The sequence below is a fragment of the Kogia breviceps genome, chromosome 10 (genome assembly GCF_026419965.1).
Source record: "Kogia breviceps isolate mKogBre1 chromosome 10, mKogBre1 haplotype 1, whole genome shotgun sequence".
NCBI lineage: Eukaryota > Metazoa > Chordata > Mammalia > Artiodactyla > Physeteridae > Kogia > Kogia breviceps.
This window is the reverse complement of record NC_081319.1, coordinates 83,662,778-83,684,995: the sequence shown is the minus strand read 5'-3', so window position 1 is coordinate 83,684,995 and position 22,218 is coordinate 83,662,778. Positions and strand designations below refer to the sequence as shown.

The window sequence follows — 22,218 nt, the reverse complement described above, 5'->3', positions numbered from 1 at the left end:
TTTTTTTTTTCCTTTTCTTTTCTTTCTTTTTTTTTTTTTTTTTGGTGGGGAGGTAAATCCCTTTTAACCAATTATGACTAGAAACTAGTATTTCTCATGGGGGAAAAAAAAACAGTTTGCACAAACATTTTTGAACATTTATTGTTTATACAATACAATTTAATCAGAGTAAAGTCAGACAGAATTTTCTTGTAGGGGGCAGGGAAAAGTGAGATTGCTAAAGATAAAGCCAGAAAGTCTTGAAGGGTGCTTTGAATTAAACAAAGTTGAGAAACACTATTTTAGAGCAATAGTTCTCAAACAGTTTTTAGCCCCAGGGGACATTTGGCAATGTCTGGAGATATTTTTTAACAAGGAGGGGTGGGTTGCTACTGACACCTAATGGGCAGAGACCAAGGGTGCTGCTGAACGTCCTACAATGCACAAGGTAACCTCCACAACAAAGAGTTATCAAGTTTGAAATGTCAATATCGCCAGGGTTTTAGAGGAGTCTGATTATCATTTGATAATATTTGAAGATATAAAATACATACTGGATTGTTAATCTCTATGGAAATTTAGATTTTAGAAAAGACTTCTAGACACATCTGGTTGTGATGTTCCCCTCTTGTAACACACCCCAGGTTAGCTAATTTATGAAGGTGTACCCATGGAAACAACTCTAAGCCAGCTATCCCTCCTGCCCCAACACAGGTACATGGAGGAAAAGGTTTTAACCATTGGCTACAGGTGACAACGGTCCTTACTAAGGCCTTCCTGCTTGGGGCTAGCAATGAGGAAGGAAGCCTAAATCTGAGAGTGAAAGTGATGACCTTCTTTTGATTTACCATGGTCAAGCTTTATTTCAGCAAGGTCACTAATGGCTCCTACATTTTGTTTTTGTTTGTATGTTGGTGCTTGCCAAAATATCAATGAAACAGACTTTTCTGGCAGACGAGCACTGATTTTTATCTCTTTAATGGTCGGTATTACTATCATTTATTTTTTAGTGTCAGAAGACAGTCTACTTGTCTAAACTGCCTGGGTGGACTAATCCAACTGTGTTAAGAGCCTTTGAGAGCAAAATTCTCAAGCACTCCTGAGGGCAGTTGGATAGACGGAAACCTGTGGGCGACCCGACTTTATCATGGAACTTGAGAATGTTGATTCTGAGGACAAAGAGACGTTAAGCTGGGATATTAATGATATGAAACTGCCACAGGTATGTACTTGCTTTAAAACCACCTTCAGCATTTGGCTGTGAAGCCTTGACCGGTAACTTGCTAAGACCTGGAAGGAACTTGGTTAGGTTCCCAGCTGGGTAAACACCTCTCCTCCAGAGCTTCAGCTGGACATCTGACTGAAGACTTTTAAGAGGAGGTGCTGAGATCTATGAATTGAGCAAGACCTTACCAACCAGACTCACCTGGTTACAGACTGAAGCAAAGAAAATGTTACTTCCTTCTCTTTTAAAGTTGGCTTGGCTCAGACGGCACCCGCCTGCTAGCTAGTAAAATAAAATCCACGGTATTGTGTTTATCCATAGATAGACCCTCTGTAATGCACAAGCTCCCATACTACCTTATTTGCTATAGTCATGGGTTTAACCTAAATTTGTCACTGGAATGTCCCAGTGAGAGTGCTCTTCTAGAACTTTTGTAACTAATACACAGTCCACAGACTTGGGGCTCCTCTCCAACTACAGAGTGACTTTCATTTCATGTTTTCTTTGCTTTATCTTTGGCTATTGACTTTTTTTTTTTGGCTGCCTCAGGTCTTAGTTACGGCGCATGGGCCTTTCGTTGTGGTGCGAGGGCTTCTCTCTAGTTGTGGCATGTGGGTTTTCTCTAAGTTGTGGTGCGAGGGCTCCAGAGCATGTGGGCTCTGTAGCTTGTGGTATGCAGGCTCTCTAGTTGAGGCTTGAGAGCTCAGTAGTTGTGGTGCGCGGGCTTAGTTGCCCCAAGACATGTGGGATCTTATAGTTCCCTGACCAGGGATTGAACCCACAACCCCTGCATTGGAAGGCGGATTCCTTACCACTGGACCACCTGGGAAGTCCCAGCAATTGACATTTTAAACTCTTAATTTGGTGGAAAACATTAGTTATTTTATTTATTTTTTTTAATTTTTTTTTTTTTCCATGCCACATGGCATGTGGGATCTTAGTTCCCCAACCAGGGACTGAACCCCGGCAGTGAAAGCGCCGAGTCCTAACCACTGGACTGACAGGGAATTCCCAACATTAGTTGTTTAAAACTGACTTTCTTGACCTCCCTTTTTGGCCTTTCTTCCAGTGAAGAATGTTCCAGTGAAGAATGTTTTCACTGGAAATTATTGGGAAAGGTGGCTGGGGAAGCTAAGACTGGGAGACCACCAGTACCATCTAGTGAAAGGTCAAGCTCATCTGCCTGATTCTGGGGAACAAGAAATTTGAATTATCCCAAGCAGGGGAGAGGGAATGGAGATTCCAGAGTCTTGATTTATAATCATTCCAGATTTCACTCTAATGAAGGCTTCCAGATCATTCCAAATTTCACTCTAGTGAAATGTTTCTTTTATAGATTTTTTTTTTTTTTTTTTGGCCAAGTCCTGCGGCATGCGGGATCTTAGTTCTCTGACCAGGGATTGAACCTGTGCTCCCTGCCATGGAAGTGCAGTCCTAACCACTGGACCACCAGGGAAGTCCTCGAAGTGTTTCTTATGTTTCTTTTTATGTTTACCCTTAAATATCCTCCTGTATTATCTCCGGGTAGGTCTTAGAAAAGCTGGGAAGCACCAAGTATGCCCTACTTTCCATCCATTTAAGGATGGTTCAATACACCACAGCTAAATCATGCAAATATCTATTTTAAGGATTTATCTTTGTAGTTGCTTGTAATAGGTTTACAATAGTTGTAGCTGTTTTAGAGGAAACTTTAAGGTAAATTTTAATTACTCCTGGCTCAGGGCCCATATTCTTAATTCATGATTGCAGCTCTCAAATAGAGAAGGTGGGCATCCTCAAAAACAAGAGTTGAAGGAAGCAGGTACATAGATGATTTTGCAAAGTCACATCAGAGAGCAGGAGCTTTAATGGGGTCTAAGAACCCTCTGAAATGGCGGGCAACACTGTACTAACGTTTATTTTTTCTGGGACAGAGGATTCATATCATTCATCAAACCTGTAGACAAAAGGAAGAAACACTTCCCTGGAGGGGATCTCAGGGCTCATAAAAGTTCATGTTCCAACATGAATTTTCCAAAACTCAAGCATTCTCAGCTACCCAAGACGTTGAAATGAGACCTTTACAATAAAAATACACATTCAATTTTGGAAGTGTATCATTTTTAGTTCGTAGAAAAAGTTTGATTGTTTGTGGAAATAGGTAAACGCCCTTCAATTTGTTAAATATGCCAGGAAAATGATTAAAAGAGCAAAATATTCCTTAGTATTTTCTGAGCAGAGTCAACATCATCCTCATCTGGGTCTATGCTGGCTTTGGAATCGTATCAAGAGCTAGTTGAGGTGAAAAATAAAAGGTCTTGGAAGGATTTCCAAGCACAGTAGATTTTATACTTCAAGAGTGTTTCTGAAGGCAGAGTGGTATATGGTGAGAAGAACAGGGCTATGAGACCAAGTCCTGGCTTTGAATTCCAGTCCTGCCTCTTTTTATTTGTAGAATTTCACAGGGTGGTTTAGCTTTTCTGAGGCTCCCTTTCCTCTTCTGATAAGGAAGTGCTTGCACTACATAATCTCTTACGGACCCTTTTAGTTCTAAGAGTCTAGGATTCGGTGACCTGAGATTTGGAAGACGGCCTGCACCCTAGAATGGGGGCCAGGTGCCAACCACAGGGCCTGGCACGTGTTAAACACAAATGACGAATACGAAACTCACGAATGATTGGCTCTATGGCTTATCATCTGTGTGACTCTAAACATATCTATTTTCTTAAGTCTTCATTACCTCCTCTGTAAAATGAAAGTAGTAATTCCTTAGATACCTTTCTTAAATGTCTAAGCTGTTTAGAACAAATGTGTTCCCAAAATGTGTTCTGTAGTGTGTAAGTTACAAGGAATTTTAATGGATGCTGTGAAGGAAGAAAAGGACTAATTTCAATGAAGTTAAGCCAATTTTTTTTTTTTTTTTTTTTTTTTTTTTTTTTTTTGCCACACCGTGCATCATGAAGGATCTTAGTTCTGACCGGGGATCGAACCTGTGCCCCCTGCAGTGGAAGTGCGGGGTCCTAACCACTGGACTGCCAGGGAAGTCCCTAAGCCATTTTCTCTACTGCAGACGTGATGCCTTTCTTACTGCACTGGCGGCTCTCCCAAGAGGAAGCTGTTGGCATTGTTGCCCTAACATAGTTTTGACCACAGAGCCGTTTTTTCATGGAGCTCCTTGGGTGATGAGTGTGCCTCAGGCCATCTGTTTGAGCATTAAAACATATGTTTTAAAGGATTACATCTATAATAACATGCACTGGCTTATTACTATTATACGTTTCCCCAATTTCATTCTCTTTCCTACCCATACAAAGAATTTACAGTTTATTGTTCATATTTTTATATCCTTGCCAGGATTCCTGCAAATTCCTGTAGCTTGTAGACAAATTCCTTTCTTATTAATCCACCCACCTGCTTCAAGTTTTGAGATGGTTACACGAGTGCTCACTGTATCTTTTGGTCCCGGGAACTCCATAGCCCTTTATACATCCCAGATAGTTCAAGATCTATGGGTTAATTTTTGGCAACAGTGAACAATGACATCCTTATCAGGATAGAGAGTTTTGAGTGACGGGGATGTACAAGACACCATAGCAGGCTCAGGGATACAGGGGCCGTTAAGCTATGTTAACTTTCACGGAAGGGCTCATGATCTTCTGGGTCAGTAGAGCAAGATCAGTGTCCAAACAGAGAATCGATGCCGTATAGAAAAATGCCAGAGGCGCTGAAAGAGGACATATGTAATTCAGCATGACTCAGGCACGGGGAGCAAGGCAGGACATCTGGCAAAAGGCTCTCTGGACAAGTACATTGTAAAAGGTGAGAGGTTTAGGGCAGGTGAAGATAAGATAATCCAGGCCGAGTAGAGCACTTTGAAGACGGTTCAAAGGCTACATATGGGGAAGCTGTGCACAGATATTCAGCAAGGGGATCTGGGAGGCTCCCGGCGTGAAAGGTGGTTTGGACACAGGCTGCCCTAAGATGATTCGGTTATTTTACTTTATTGTTTTTTTAAATTTTTTAAAGCGTTCTTTTTTTTTAAAAAAAATATTTATTTATTTAATTATTTGTCTGTCCCAGGTCTTAGCTGTGGCGCACGGCATCTTCAATTCTCGTTGTGTCATACAAACTCTTATTTGCCGCATGTGTGTTCTAGTTCCCTGATCAGGGATCGAACCTGGGCCCCCTGCATTGGGAGCATAGAGCCTTAGCCACTGGACCACCAGGGAAATCCCAATTCAGTTATTTTTTAAAGGCAGTGGGAAGCCGTTAGTCTTGTTGAGCTGGAAAGCATCATGATCAGATCTAGGGCTTGGATGGCCTCTTGCCCTCACTAAATCATCCCTCCCTGGATTTGTTTCATGTGTTCTTCTCCCTTCTTTAAGCTGCATGTATATCTTTATAAATCTTCATTCACTCATTTCTGATCACTTGTCTAGCTTCTGGTTATCTTGATACCACTTCTCCTTTATTCAGCCTCCACGGAGTCAGCCCAGAACTGCAGGCACTTAACTTACTCAAAACCATCATTGATAAAAGCCTCTTTATTCCAGACCAATGTAATACACCAATTTTGCTTTCCCTTCCTATTCCATTAAACTACATTTGCATTTTAAAAGTTCAAATATAATTGCTTTAGGGTTTGCTTGGTCCAAACAGCAAATATCTGGGGTTGGGTTAGTCTTACCTTTATTAAAAATGTTCACTACATGGTTCATTGCACGGATACTTCTTATTAATACTGATTGTTAATACGTGGGAGCCATGAACCCCTAAGAAATTTAGTTATTTTTTTCCCGGTTGAAAATCAGGAAGAAAACCAATTCCTTTTTCTCCTAAATAGTACCCACTGAGCAGGGAGATGGCAGCAGCCACTCTGCTCCCAGCAGCTGCCAGGTTCTCTGAGCGGCCGCACGAGGTGTTCCAATAGCCCCACAGCAGACGAACACCCCGAATCATTCTGTCCATGAACATGAGCAGTTTCCAGATGAAACCACACCAAGCCGTTAACTCACACAAACCCAAGCTTTAAGTATACATTTTGCAGAGAAAACCTAAAACTATACATAGGCTAAACATAAACACAGGGCCACCTGAAGCCTGGAGAATCAGCCCCAAAGAGGCCACGTCTCTGATGAGTTCATTCCTGGGCCATGATTTTAACCAGTACAATTTCCTTTGCCTCAATCTTAGGAGCAGAGGTGAATCTTTGAGCTTGTACTGTGAATTTGTGCAGATAAATGTAATCAGAACAAGCTAGTTGTAATCAGATGTGTCTTGGAGCTAGGGAGCTAAGGGGTAAACCAGATTCTGGATTTCTGGTCAATTATTATCTGACTGCATGATCAGGTCACTTTGTTGTTGGTATGACAGGGCCACTCGTGACTTTGTCCAGCATTGTCCTTAATCTCAAGGTCATTTGAACTCCCTGGGACAGTTCCACGTATATGGACCCTGTGGTCATTGGGTCCCCCCACTTTTGGGACCAGAATTCTTCTGCTACCCTGTGCTTCTGGGGTCGTGGGAATGGTAACCGAGACTCTCCCTGGGTGCCTGCTAGGAGGTTCCTTGCTTAGCTGGGTGGAGTTGGAAAGGAAAGGGAGAAAAGAAAAGAGGAGGTGACAGAGTTTGAAAGCCGGGGCACTCTGTCCTACCTAGATGTTGTCTGAACAAATAAGGAACTTTTTCTCCTGCCTCTTGACCCTTTAACAAAGGCAGGAAATTGCAAGATTAGTCAAAAGAGTAATGCTTAAGTTAACTCAAAAGCATTTTGTTGATGAATTTCTCCCTTTGAATACACTTGGAGTTGGGTTTCCAGTTGACTCAGAGAGATAAGTTCCTGAAAAGTTGAAGGTAAATCAAAATGCTGGAGGAATTTTTTTTTTTCCTGTATTCCCTAAGTAACATAATTTTTTCCTCTCTCTGATTTGCTTAAACGTGTATCCGTTTGCTAGCCCGGTTTTATTTGGAGACATTTATTTACAAGGAATGAATAAGCTATTCTTATTAAAGAAAACCTGGCAGATAATTGCTTTACATTAGAATAGATTATGTTCCAAGGGAAAAATCAAATTTAATATAATAACATGATAATGTAAATATTTTTGATACCTTATTTCAGAAGTTTGATTTTAATTCATTAGTTTTATGTAATGGTGTATATTTAATTCTTGTTACCCTATTAAAACTTCAAGTAGTTAAATAAATTAGAATGAAGGGAGGATGAAGGGTGCTCTGATTACATAGGGCAGGGGTCCCCAACCCTTTTGGCACCAGGGACCGTTTTTTTTGGAAGACAATTTTTCCATGGACAGGGGCGGGGTGGGGGGGCCGGGGGGGATTGTGGGGATATGGTTCAGGTAGTAATGTGAGCGATGGGGAGAGATGGGGAACTGCAGATGAAGCTGTGCTTACTCGCCGGCCTCTCACCTCGTCCTGTGCGGCTCGGTTCCTAACAGGCCAAGGACCAGTACCGGTTCACGGTCTGGAGGCTGGGGACCCCTAGCATCAAGTTGCAAAGATTTTGAGTGAGTTAGAGGATTAAGTCTCTTAGGGAAAGAAATTATATATATAAGGCACAGAAATATTCATTAAACCCCCAATGATATTACCCATGAGATTATAAAATATAAATTTGTTATATTTACGTGTTGGAGACCTTAAGAATATTCCCTTTAAATTATGAACTTCTTAACTAAGAGGAAAAACAAAGAGTTACTCATGAAAAGTTAGAAATTAAAATAAACAGAAGATCTGAAAAGAAAAAAATGTTTTGTGGGGATTTTCGAAGCAAGATTAAGAAATAATTATTCTGGGCTTCCCTGATGGTGCAGTGGTTGAGAGTCCGCCTGCCGATGCAGGGTACACGGGTTCGTGCCCCAGTCCGGGAAGATCCCACATGCCGCGGAGCGGCTGGGCCCGTGAGCCGTGGCCACGGAGCCTGTGCTCTGCAATGGGAGAGGCCACAACAGTGAGAGGACCGCGTACCGGAAAAAAAAAAAAAAAAAAAAGAAAGAAATAATTATTCTTCCTTTTAAAATTTTACTCTCTAGTGCCTTAAATTTGGGAGATTTTCAGAGTTCCTCATCATTCATTTGACACCTGGGTTCCTTTGCATCACTGGAATCCGGGTTTTCTCATATCTGCAATGTCAAAAAATGTCAAAAATCTCACTAAGCATCCAGGTCAAAAGACTGGTCATAAATAAATAGCCAAGAGAATATCTTGATGTAAATACACTTACTCCTAAGTAATTTTCTTGAGGTCAATATTTGTCAAACTTATTACTGCATTATTAATGGAACTGGAAAACTAGGGTACCAGTGGAGGAGCTGTTGAAAAAAAAAGCTTAACAGACCTTGGAATGTAGAACGTTTTGTGGGCTTTAAAACAAACCTCAACAATGCTAAAATAATCAGAAACACAACGGATGCAAACTAGAAATTAATAGCAAAAGACAACAGGAAAATCTGTAGATACATGGAAACTAAACAATATATTTCTAAATAATCCATCAAAGAGGAAACCTCAAAGGGAGATCAAAATATACATTAACCTGAGAGAGAGAAAAAAGACAGTGGAGCTCATTTCTTCCTCCACAGGCAGGGAGTACTTGCTTTAACTAGAGTGTTTGAGATGCTCTCACAGACACTGTCGTTCCTCCTGGTTGGTGGAATCTACGCCACTGGCCAGCCTGAAGGGGCCCCTCACCTTTAAAACATGAAAATCTCAGCTTTCCTTCAAGTCCACCTCACCCTTTTCTCTGCTGCCCTGACAACTGTGCTTTGAAGAAGCACAGTTGAAGAATTCAAATCCACAGTCCAAATTGCTAAAGGTCCATATTGTAACGTTTTAACCTACATTTTTATTACTTCAGAAGATAAAATCGTATGTTTTCTGTGGCATTTCTGTGGCAGAAGACAAGAGGGCACTGTTGAGAGCTTTAGGTCAGAAGGAAGAGAAGAGAAGGGGGTGGAGGAAGGAGACAGGGCTGCCTGCGGGGTTGCCTGAGGTCTTCTCCTCACCCCGGGCATTGAGTCTTGGCCAGCTCAGAATTACCAGGGAAGTCGGGGAGAGAAGGAAAGAACTGGAAAAAAACAGCTCATTCAGCATCTTGGCCTGGCCAGGCCTCTTTCCTAGACACTCGACTGTAATTGCCCGGTGGACCAGACGGGACTCCTCCAGATGCCATCCTCCTTCTTCCTGCCCTTTTCGAGCAACATTCCCTTCCCACGCCACAGGGCAGCACTGGAGGGTCATTGTCACTGCTCTGAGAAAGAAGGTCACTAACGAGATTTGCCCCAATTAAGCTTTTGTTTTATAGGGGCTTGGACTCCTGTCTTGCATTTGGCTTAACAAGGTTTAGAGCATGAAGTGACCTCTCTGGGGGTCATCTCTGTCCTAAAAGCTGGTGGCCCTCACAACCATACTGGCTGGTGTGTGTGGCCCCAGTTCCGACAGAGTAACAGCTAACATTGATGTGGAACTTGCTGTGTGCCAGGCACTGGTTTTATTTTATTTTGTTTTTAAAAGATTGAAGTATAGTTGATTTGCAATGTTGTGTCTGGTATACAGCAAAGTGATTCATATATATACATATATATGTGTATATATATTCCTTTTCATATTCTTTCCCATTATGGTTTATTACAGGATACTGAATACAGTTCCCTATGCCAGATACTGTTTTTTTAAAAAATATTTATTTATTTTATTTATTAATTTAATTTATTTTTTTGGCTGCATCAGGTCTTAGTTGTGGCACACGGGATCTTCGTTGAGGCACGTGGGATCTTTCGTTGCGGCGCACGGGCTTCTCTCTAGTTGTAGCATGTGGGTTTTCTCTCTCTAGTTGTGGCGCGCAGGCTCCAGGGTATGTGGGCTCTGTACTGCGGCACACGGGCTCTCTCACTGAGGTGCATGAGCTCAGTAGTTGTGGCGCGTGGGCTTAGTTGCCCCGCAGCATGTGAGATCCTAGTTCCCCGACAAGGGATCGAATCCCCGTCCCCTGCATTGGAAGATGGATTCTTTACCACTGGACCACCAGGGAAGTCCCAGTTTTTGTTTTTGTTTTTGTTTTCTTTTCCACTATAGTTTATTACAAGATATTGAATATAGTCCCCTGTGATATACAGTAGGATCTTGCTGTTTATTATATATATGGTAGTTTATATCTGCTAATCCCAAACTCCTAGTTTATCCACTCCCCCCCTCCCGTGGTAACCATAAGTTTGTTTTCTATGTCTGTAAGTCTATTTCTGTTTTGTAAATAAGTTCATTTGTATCTTTCTTTTTTTTTTAGATCCCACGTACATGTGATATCATATGGTATTTGCCTTTCTCTGACTTTCTTCACTTAGTATGATAATCTCTAGGTCCATCCATGTTGCTGCAAATGACATTATTTCATTCTTTTTTATGGCTGAGTAATATTCCACTGTATAGATATACTACATCTTCTTCATCCATTCATCTGTCAGTGGACACTTAGGTTGCTTCCATGTCTTGGCCGTTGTGAATAGCAGGCACTGTTTTGAATGCTCTGTGTGTGCTAACTCGTTCAGTCTTTCTTCACAACATGCCCGCCAGGCAGGTAGTCCTGTAGCCTTCGTCTCACAGAGCAGAAAGTGGAGCCCTGAGAGGGAAGGAACTATTGTAAGGCCCTCTCACCCAGGGCCTTCACAGGCTGTGCTCTTACCAGGGGCTGGTAAGCTCTCTGTGAAGGGCCAGGTAGGAAATATTTTAGGCTTTGTGGACCATACAGTCTCAGCTGTGACTACTGGACTCTGCCATGGTGTGTAAATGTACCCACAGACAACACTTGAATGAACATGGCTGGGTTCCAATAAAACTTGATTTATAAAAACAGGCATTGGGGTGGGTTAGGCCCATGGCTCTAGTTTGCAGACCACAACTCTTCGCTATTAACTAGTACTACCTCTCATGTACATAAAACCTCTCATTTCTATTTCCTCAGACCCACCTCAGTTCCCATGAAGTTCCGTACAAATGACAACTATCATTAATTATATAAAATTTACAGTTCACAACGCATCTGCTCTCCACAGTACTTTTGTGAAGCATGTTTTATCAATGTCCCCATTTTAAAGAAGAGCAAAATTCAGGTTCAGAGACAGTCACCTGCCCCGAGCCTCATGTTACAAAGTTCTTTGGCACGTTCTAAGCTTGAAATCTAACTGAAGAGACACCAATTTCCCTGAGTTGCCCTTCCATCCTAATGATGTTTGATTTTTTTCCTTCTCAAACGTCTTGTCTTTCTTTTCTCATATCCTATGCTGTGTTTTCTTGTTGGGGAAGCAAAGGAGAGGCACCCTGATGTCTCTTCCCGGAGCTTCTAGAATCTTCTTGTTGAAAATGTTCTTATACCAAGGCTCTGGAAGCTACGGGGGTAGGCACAGCCTAAGTTTGACTACTGAGACCCCTTAATGATTCTCACCCTAAGAATCTGTCAAACGCCACATCCTTTTGAGCCACAACTTCAGTGACTAACATTTATTGTGAGCTCCCTCCAGGCTAGATGCTCTACTAAGTAATTTTTATATATTATCCTATTTAATTCTCAGACCCACTTGAGGTAGGCAGGTCTAGTTAATTATCCCTATTATGCAGATAAAGAAACTGAGGCACAGAAAGCCAAGTAACTTATGCTATAAGGATTGAGCATCCTGTGTCTCTGCTCACTCAAATGAGAGTTTAGGGCTTCCCTGGTGGCGCAGTGGTTGAGAGTCCGCCTGCCAATGCAGGGGACACGGGTTCGTGCCCCGGTCCGGGAGGATCCCACATGCCGCGGAGCGGCTGGGCCCGTGAGCCATGGCCGCTGAGCCTGCGCGTCCGGAGCCTGTGCTCCGCAACGGGAGAGGCCGCAACAATGAGAGGCCTGCGTACCACCACCAAAAAAAAAAGGAGAGTTCAGTTAGCTATTCATGAGCAGGAAATTGTGCCCATCCTGGGCAAGAGCACAGACGTTTCCGGTCATAGTAAACTCTTCCTTACCCCTCTACCCTGTTTGGGGCGCATGAACATGAGTGTAGAGCAAAGGGGAGAAAATCTCCACGGGGGAGAAAGCGGCTCTCCAGCCTTCCACCGCGTATCTCAGGTGGCTTTGTATAAACCCTCCGCTTTCCCAACAAGGTAACCACCGCCCGGCGAGAGACCTTATCTCGCTGCCCTGCCCCAGTGCTGTCCACTGTCATTGTGCAAGAGCACAATCATGTGACTTCACCCTCCAACATTCTCAGTGAAATGGTCCTCACTCTAATCGCCAAAGGCTAGAGAAACAGCAGTCGGGGTAGAGGGGCAGAGGGGCGGCATCACAGCTCACTCTGGTCCAGATGTTGGGTGGACCCAGGAATCACGTGCTCGCGGCTGTGCTGTGCGCGGCTCAGGCCCTTACGGGCCCAGCCGCTCCGCGGCATGTGGGATCCTCCCGGACCGGGGCATGAACCCGTGTCCCCTGCATCGGCAGGCGGACTCTCAACCACTGCGCCACCAGGGAAGCCCCAGCTTGGTCTTTGCTAAAGGTCTCGCGCCCAGCTCTGAAGCGCCAAAAGCAGCTTTAAGCACAGTGGTGTTTTCCAGCTGAAACTATAATAATATTCTTTGTGTTTTCATCAGAATGTGAAAAAGACGGACTGGTTCCAGGAATGGCCAGATGCCTACGAGAAGCACATCTACAGCTCGGAGGACAGGAACGCGCAGCGGCACGTGAGCAGCTGGGCCATGCGCAACACCAACAACCACAACTCCCGCATCCTCAAGAAGTCCTGCCTGGGCGTGGTGGTCTGCAGCCGCGACTGCCTAGTCGCTGAGGGCCGTAAGGTCTACCTGAGGCCTGCCATCTGCGACAAGGCCCGGCAGAAGCAGCAGAGTGAGTGGGGCTCCTGCCCCGAGGTCCCCGCACCTCCCAAGGGCCCATCCTTCGCACTGGAGGGTGGTGGAGACCAAGGCCGGTCCTTCAGATTATTTTAAGGAGAGCCAGCCATGACGCCCTGGGCTCCGGTATCCGTCCCAAAGACCTGCCACACCCAGGGCACCCACCATTAACCTCGCTTGGGTTAAGACGCCTGACTCCGGGCCTCTGTTAAAAGGAAGACACATCACTTAGGGAACTAACATTAATTCACCAGCACACCCACCTAAAGTTTAAGAGTTTGCTCTTTTTTTTTTTTTTTTTTTTGCGGTACACGGCCCTCTCACTGTTGTGGCCTCTCCCGTTGCGGAGCACAGGCTCCGGACGCGCAGGCTCAGCGGCCATGGCTCATGGGCCCAGCCGCTCTGCGGCATGTGGGATCTTCCCGGACCGGGGCACGAACCCGTGTCCCCTGCATCGGCAGGCGGATTCTCAACCACTGCGCCACCAGGGAAGCCCCCCCACCTAAAGTTTAAGAGAAAGTTGTGTATCACGCTTGCCACCTCACATCTTGGGGAATGGGGTCCCCCAAATGATCTCGATGAGTGCTTTGATCTGGAGCGGGAGCCGGGACTGACTCTGAGGTTAGACTCAATTCCATGCCATTTAGGTTCGCACCATAATCACATGCTGAGATAATTCTTCATTTTGTTTTTTTATCATATTCATCAGATTGTGAAATAGATGCATTTGGCATTCCCTGTGCCTTGGCCACTTCACACCTCAAGTTACTTCATGGTCTTTCCTTGTAATTTGTTTTCAAAACTTGCTCTCAGGGCAGGACCTGGTATCAGTCATTTACACTTTAGTGAAACTTTAGTAGCAGCGTTCTCTCTGTCATGTGGTTTTGCTCCTTGACCCTTAGTTCTAATTGTGAAGTGAAAGAATTTTTTTCTGCTTCTCTATAAAGAATTTCAAGTATCAGTAAATAAGGAGAGAGGGATTTTTTTTTTTTTTTTTTTTTGCTCAAAGGAGCTCTCCCCTGTCCTGTAAAATATCCCACTCTGTAGGCAACTGCTTCCTCTACCACGTGTGAGAGTGCCCTGGGCTGCTTTGGTGGTCTGGCCTCCTAGGCTCAGAGAGGCCTCATGCCCAGTGTACAAAAGCCTATAAAACTGTGCCCAGGTGGATTCTTTGCCACCCAGGAATCTGAAATCGGCAGGGCCGCACAGACTCAGGTCACCTTCCTGAGTCCCCTTCCTCTGCTCCTTTGTAGGGAAACGCTGTCCCAACTGCGATGGGCCCCTGAAGCTCATTCCCTGCCGAGGCCACGGGGGCTTTCCCGTCACTAACTTCTGGAGGCACGACGGACGCTTCATATTTTTCCAGGTTGGATTTGAGTTAGAGATTCCACTTCTCTTTAATTCACCTCCAGGAAATGCACAGGTGGAGGGGAGCCTGCACCCTCCCTGGGGGACCCTCTGGGCGAGCTAACGTCTATACCCCAAAGCTTGAGAGAGGAGTCGGGGGCTGGAGCCCAGGACAGGGGCGGCTGCCCCTGCCTCCGGCACTGAAGGGGATGCTGCGGTCAGTAAGTAATCTGCTTAGGCAAGCACTGGCCTTCCACAGACCCAGCTCTGTGAACATGGGCACATTGCTTTACTCCCCTAAGCCCCAGTTTTCTGTAAAATGTGGTGTTAAGAAGTCCTCATGGGGGAGGTGGTAGAAACAGTGACCTCTGACAGTTGGACTGCCTGGGTTTGAGTCGTACTATACCTGCCTCTGAAAAGAAAATGTTCTGATGTGTAGGGTTTGCCAGTTTCTGGGATATAACTATTCCCATCATGGCTGATATCAAGCCGTTTGTTTGTTTGTTTGAAAAAGCTAATTATTTTACTATATATTCTTTCATACTACTTATACGATCATAAGATTGAACATGGGGTTTCATAGCAAAGTACATTAAAAATTAATATTGAAGGTAAGAGAGAGTAGAAGAGTTTAAGCTTGAGAGAGGTTCTCTGGAAAGATTTCTTTGGTAGAAGTGTGCAAGATGAGCTGAAATTTTCTTTCCCTTCTTTCCTCTTTGTTAATTCGGTTTCTTCATCCAATATATTTTTTAAATTTTAATTTATTGGGGTCTAGTTGATTTACAATGTTGTGTTAGTTTCAGGTGTTCAGCAAAGTGTCCAAAGCTGTTTTTACGACCAGCTCACAAATTTCTGAATGGCCAACCGTTGGCTTTTGGCCTGGCTGGCTCTGGCACTCTTTGAATCCTAGCTCCCGCATGTACTAGGGGGAGGTTTCCCAGGTGGTATAACCCCTCCATGCCTCCTGGGGAGGATGATAATGGTATAGCCCTCACAGCCTTGTGCCAAAGGTTCAAGGAGAATGTATGCAATCAGCATTACTTGTCATCACTATGAATGTGACTTGGCCAGGCTGGGGAAGGAACAATGTCAGCAAAGGCAGATGGGTAAGCAGGAGAGTGCATGGCGGGGCTTGGGAGGATCTTAAAAGGATGCTCCACCAAGAGGGAAAGGGCGGGTGGTGGGGTGAATTGGGAGATATATATATCTCCATATACATCTCTCCCATATATATTGACATATATACACTATTTTTTTAATACTATTGATACTATGTATAAAGTAGATAACTAATAAGAACCTATCGTATAGCACAGGGAACTCTACTCAATGCACTGTGATGACCTAAATGGGAAGGAAATCCAGAAAAGTGGGGATATATATATACGTATAGCTGATTCACTTTGCTGTACAGTAGAAACTAACACAACATTGTAAAGCCGCTACACTCCAATAAAAATTAATTAAAACAAAAAAAAGGTTGCTCCAATCTTGTCTTAGCAGTCAACTGCAGCAATACCCAGTCCGATGGCAGGGCACAGGATAAAGCTTTACACATCGTGAAGTGCATCTAGTTATTTATTTCACTGCTTCGTCTCCTCTAAGTCAAAGGGAGAGCATGATCATCCAAAGCCAGAAACCAAATTGGAAGCCGAGGCCAGAAGAGCAATGAAGAAAACGCACTCGGCGTCTTCCTCTGTCTCCTCGAAGATGAAACAGGGCCCACAGATAAAGGTAACCTTGCCCCATGCAGCTTCAAAACGTATGACGACTTGCCACCCCTGTGGGGGCGGCAGTAGATTTCCCTGTCCCTTACCTACAAATGAAGCGGAAAATCACATACCTTCAGGCGGACCTGTGAGTTAGCCTCTGCCAAAGAAACGGAATCTGTGGGTTTCCTCTTAATTTCTACCATCTTTGTAGCATGCCCTCAACTGTAAAGTCCATAGAATTTCAGAATCGTCTTCCCTACTACAATTAAAAAGAGACTCGAAAAAAAAAAAAAAAAAAAAAAAAAAAGAGACTCGAATTAGTACTTAACCTATGTTGGCACTCTGTATTTCTGATAGAACCATAATGAAATGATCTGCACAAAACATGAGCCTCATGCTTTTTCATTCTTCCCTAAAGCAGATGATTTCCTTAGCGCAGCAAGAGGAAATAACCAGGCAGTTTCTGAAAACAGTGCTCATCCAGGGATGTGGGGATAGAGGCTTCTTCCCACAGTCAAACTGTGATGTGAAGTTCATGGCTTTATGAGTGTCATACTGTAGGTTTGTGGGTTTGTCTGCTTAATAATGTTACTAATTCCTATACTTTTTCTACTGTCCGATGTTCCACATTTCAGGAGTACAGAAATGAAGCCAGTCCATGCCTGGAGGCTGTAAAGTAACTTAAGAAAAAAAAAAATCGTAATTTGAGTCTGTTGTAGGGAAATAGGAGCCCCTGAATCCCAATGACTGGTCTTATCCCATCTCCCAGCCCTGGGAGAAGTTGAAGGGTATTTCCTCCCGCTCACCCTACCTGGTCACAGTCTCTCCAACCCCATCGGTCGATAGTTTTACATAAATAAGAGGATAACTTAATTCTCAACCAGATTCTTTTCTTGCGATTAACTGGAGGACAATATACTTTCTCCATTGATAAAAATAAATTGACCACCCCATATTCCAGAGATCTACAATTTAACAAAATGAGTTCAAAGTCGCTTGAGAAAAAAAATAAGCCCTGGGCTCATGGAATCCACTCAGCACTAAAAAATAGAAAAGTCAAGGAGGGAAAATGAGGTTCCCCTGAGAGTTATACTGAGGATAAAGTAAAACTTTGAAGATAAGGTTTGATTTTTCTTAAATAGCCCCTTACAAGTTTCTCACGGAGTCAGTTAGGATATCAGACTTGCTTGCGTTTGAGAGGAAACATTTTAAACACACTCCTGTCTGAGTAAAGGGCAATTCGGCCCTTCCTGGTTGGTCAGATTTCACACGGAAATGGCAGCAGCCTTTAGTTCTTCCAGGCCTTGGGTGCTTGTGCAAAGCCCTGTGTGTGTTTGTGCTTCAAGTATGCAAGGAATGAAGAAAGTCTGCAGAGCACTTATTTGTGCAGGGTCACTCGTGGGTGTCTGGGGTAGTTAGGTCAGTTTAACTTATTAATATGAGCTTTTCTCTTTCCTTTCCAGCCTCTTCCAGGTGAAACACAAAGTTGGGAAAGTTTAACTTGGTCTTTCCAGGAAGGTGTCCAATTGCCTAGTAGTTACAGTGGACATTTAATAGGTAACGCTCCCCAGCAGAAGGCACTGAATGACGGCTCGTCCTTCTCTGAGCGTTATGGTCTGGGGAGAACCTCTGACCCCAGAGACCCCACTCCCACCTTGGGCCCCACTCAGCTCTACGAGAAATGCGATTTGTCCAATAGTCGGGTCTCCAGCAGCCAGGACCTGCTTCAGCCTCCTGTCTCTGGAGTCTTCTCTGATTACGGTGACCTGCAAACATGGAATAAGAATGTTGCTTTGGGGAGAAATCCTTCCAATGACAACAGTTGTTCCAGTTACCCTTTTCCTCTGACCAGCTGGCCTTACGATTTCTCCCCTTCCCAGAGCTCTTCAGAACCCTTTCTCCAGCAGATTCCCATGGAACAGCCAGCAGCCAAAACTAGCTGTCACCCCTTCTGGCCAAATCAAGGGGGTGAACTTTATGAAGAGAAGGTGCATGTGGATTTTAACAGCTACCACCCTTCCACCACTTGCCATTCACCTCAGGAAGACCCCTTTCTCCTCACCTACACCTCTCAGCCCCATCATCAATATTCTCTGCCTGGCAAGAGCAGCAAATGGGATTTTGATGAAGAAATGAGGTACATGGGTTTGGATCACTGCAACAACGAAATGCTTCTAAACCTCTGTCCTTTAAGATGATCCAAATCGGGAGACTTGTGCACTGCCGGGGGAAATGTCATTTCGTGCAGCCTCCACAGTATGGAGGTTCCTCAAAAAATTAAAAGTAGAACTACCATATGATCCAGCAACCCCACTTCTAGGTATATATCTGAAGGAAATGAAATCACTATCCTGAAGAGTTATCTGCACCACCATGTTCATTGCAGCATTATTTAAAATAGCCAAGACATGGAAACGGCCTAAGACAGAGGAATGGATAAAGACAATGTGATGTGTATATATACACACAATGAAATACTATTGAGCCATAAAAAACCAGGAATCGTGTCATTTACAACAACACGGGTGGACCTGGAGGGCATTATGCTAAGTGAAATAAATCAGAGAAGGAAAGACAAATACTGTATGAACTGGCTTACATGTGGAAAATTAAAAAACCCGAACTCATAGAAATAGAGATCAGATTTGTGGTTGCCAGAGGTGGAGGGTGATGGGTGGGAGAACTGGATGAAAGTGATCAAAAGGTAGAAACTTCCAGTTTTAGATAAATAAGTTCTGGAGATGTAAGGTACAGCAGGGTGACTGTGGTTAACACCATATTGTATATTTGAAAGTTAAGAAGAGAATGGATCTTAAAAGTTCTCATTACAAGGAAGAAAAATGTAACTGTGTGGTGATGGATATTAACCACGCTTATTGTGGTAAACATTTTGCGGTATATACATATATCAGGGCATTGCGTTGTACACCTTAAACTTATACAAGGTTATATGTCAATGATATCTCTATAAAATTATATCTCAGTAAAACTGGGGGAGAAAAATGACCGAAATCTTTTATAGCCACTTAAAAAGCTGTTTTGGGAAATGGCTGAAAGAATTTCTTTAGGAAATGGTTTTCAAAAGGTAACCACAGATAAATCAGAATCATGAACAACGGGAAGAAGGCAAGACTTCTCGCTTCACACAAGTGATCTGTTGGCCTGTCCTCCTCCTCTCTAGTACTACAGGGGTACTAGAAGCACTAGAGTACTCCTCAGGAGTACTAGAATACTGGAATGCTCCTCGAGAGTACTAGAGTGCTCCTCAGGAGTACTAGAGTACTCCTCAGGACTGCTAGAGTACTAGGACAGTTTTCAGGAGTGCTAGAGTACTCCTCAGGGAGAATTGAAAACTTGTCCCATCTGTGGCAGGAAATGTCCTCTGCTATTTTTTTCTCCACAATATTTGGGGTTGTCAGCACCTCAACTGCGTTATCTGTTGCATTTTCAATGTCCTTGGAATCATCTCAAACAGAGCAGACATGAAAGGCCCAGGATGTCGTCTATGCCTTCTTGGAAACAGAATGAAGGAACGGAGAGAGTGAAAGAGTTTCAGAGGAGCAGAAAGACGAAGATGCTACCACTGAAGCAATAGTACTTTGTCTAGTGTGAAACTCGTGGGGTTGGTTTATAAAACATGTGTCCTCTAGTTGATTTCTAAGACTCGTCAAGACAAGGGCTGTGACCCAACTGCATTTCCTGAAGACAAAGAGCAGCAGCATTGAACAGCTGCATGAAGAGACTTTCCAGTGGCACCAAATGGTCTCCTTTCCTTCTTCTTCCTCCTCAGTGTCTTCCATGAGAGCTCCAGTTTTGTCCCATTTACCTTTATTTTTACAGTGCCTAACACCACCAGGTTCAAAATATGTGCTTGAGAAATGTTTGCTTAGAAGAGTCCTTGTGTAATGAACATGGCCATGGTCAGGCAGCAGTATGTGAATGCCAGTACCTCTTTTTTGCTGAAGTACTTTCCAAAAAGGTGAGCCTAGACGTAAAATCTGGAAAGAACTGTACAATCAGCAAACATTTTCAAAATAAATGCTCTTTTCTATTTGAATGGTGACAAATGCACATGATACAAAGTCGGTTCCTGGTCTCCTCGTTAAGGCATCAATGACTAGTTTCTTGTGTTTTCCAAAGATTAGAGATATTTTCTGCATACAGTAGTCCCCCACTTATCCGTTGGGGGGGTGTGTTCCAAGACCAGTGGATGCCTGAAACCATGGATGGTACTGAACACTATATATGCTATGTTTTTTCCTATATATATATATATATATACATACATACATACTGATGGCAAAGTTTAATTTGTAAATTACGTTCAGTAAGAATATCTGAATTGCCAGCATCATTACTCTTGCACTTTGGGACCATTATCAAGTAAAATAAGGGTTACTTGAACACAGGACTGTGATACTGCAACAGTTGATCTGATAACTGAGCTGGCCATCAAGTGACTAACAGGTGGGGAGCATATACAGTGTGGAGGCCCTGGACAGAGGGCTGATTCTTGTACTGGGTGGGAAGGAGCCAGACGGAGCGAGAGTTCATCACGCGACTCAGTGCGCAATTTTAAACTTATGAATTGCTTTTTTCCGGAATTTTCCATTTAATATTTCAGACTGCAGTCGACCACAGGTAATTGAAAGAACAGAAAGCAAAACCATGGATAAGAGGGGGACTGCTATATATGTAAGTGGTATCATGCTAGATTCATTTCTAACATGACTTTTGCCATTTTCGGACACAATTTGGACATTAGATCCTTATAAGGATAAAGGACCATAGCTACCTCATTTTTAATGGTGCGTAATACATTAAATGACTATATTATAATTAATTTAGTCCCCTACTGATAAAAATTTAGATTGGTTTGAATCTAGTAAATTATTTTGTCTAAGTATATAAATTTATATATTCAGTTTAGCAGAGTTATAAAGCAAATGCTTGTATAAGCACCATCCAGGCCAAGATATAGAACTTACTGGCATTTCAGAAGGTCCCCAGTATCTCCTCCCGTGGGTCAGAATGTCCATCATGAAAAAGTCTACGAACAATAAATGCTGGAGAGGGTGTGGAGAAAAGGGAACCCTCTTGCATTGTTGGTGGGAATGGTAACTGGTACAGTCACCGTGGAAAACAGTATGGAGGTTCCTCAGAAAACTAAAAATAGAATTACCATATGATCCAGCAATCCCACTCCTGAGAATATACCGGGACAAAACTGTAATTCAAATGCAGCATTGTTCACAATAGCCCAAACATGGAAACAACCTGAATGTCCATCAACAGATGAATGGATACAGAAGATGTGGTAAAGAAGGTCCCCTGGGGCTTCCCTGGTGGCGCAGTGGTGGAGAGTCCGCCTGCAGATGCAGGGGACACGGGTTCGTGCTGCGGAGCGGCTGGGCCCGTGAGCCATGGCCGCTGAGCCTGTGCGTCCGGAGCCTGCGCTCCGCAACGGGAGAGGCCGCGGCAGTGAGAGGCCGGCGTACCGGGGGGGAGAAAAAAAAAAAAAGAAGGTCCCCTAACTGCAGCCCTCAATCCCATCCACTCCTGATCACAAGCCCCTTCCTGCATCCCGAAGGAGATTGCTAAGGTGGCTCTTTATATTTTTATTACCTTTATATGTGTTACTCAACAATAGTTTGATTTTGGCTTTTGGGGGAGAACCTAACAAATAGAGTCACATGGTGTACTGTTAAAAACGTATTGAACTATAATGTACATACAAAAGAGTGCAGGGTCCTAGCCTAAACTCAATAAATTGTCACAAGAACACACCAGTCTGGCCACCACCAAGTGCAAATTCTCTCATATTTGCTTGTTCTGCTCAGCATTGTGTCCAGAAGAATCATCATATTGTTGTGTATAGCTGTACTTTGTTATTTTCATTGCTGCATTAAATTTATTTATTTGCACCTAAAATGCCTTTCCTTCATGCTCTAAGACAGGTGTCTCTGCTTGCTAAACATTTTGGCTCAAAATTCTAGGAATTTTGTCTGATAAAAAGTGTCTGATGTAATTCACCTCCCCTCGGAGAGCCCCAGGAGTTTGCATCTCCCCACCCTGCATGGTCCT

General features: G+C 43.6%; 1 protein-coding gene across 1 annotated transcript; it reads left to right on the top strand.

The window, feature by feature from the left end:
• Positions 1-1,126: 1,126 nt before the first annotated feature.
• On the top strand, positions 1,127-18,332 carry GCM1 (glial cells missing transcription factor 1). Its single transcript, XM_059075331.1, has 5 exons — positions 1,127-1,201; positions 12,818-13,070; positions 14,329-14,441; positions 16,028-16,156; positions 17,598-18,332. Exons 1-5 carry the CDS (start codon positions 1,127-1,129, stop codon positions 18,330-18,332), a joined length of 1,305 nt encoding a protein of 434 aa, XP_058931314.1.
• Positions 18,333-22,218: the final 3,886 nt, after the last annotated feature.

Coding starts and splice junctions, on each gene's coding strand:
- GCM1 (XM_059075331.1), top strand. CDS start 1,127: ATGGAACTTGAGAATGTTGATTCTGAGGACAAAGAGACGTTAAGCTGG. Junction 13,071..14,328: donor GGCCCGGCAGAAGCAGCAGA/GTGAGTGGGGCT, acceptor GCTCCTTTGTAG/GGAAACGCTGTCCCAACTGC. Junction 14,442..16,027: donor GACGCTTCATATTTTTCCAG/GTTGGATTTGAG, acceptor GTCTCCTCTAAG/TCAAAGGGAGAGCATGATCA.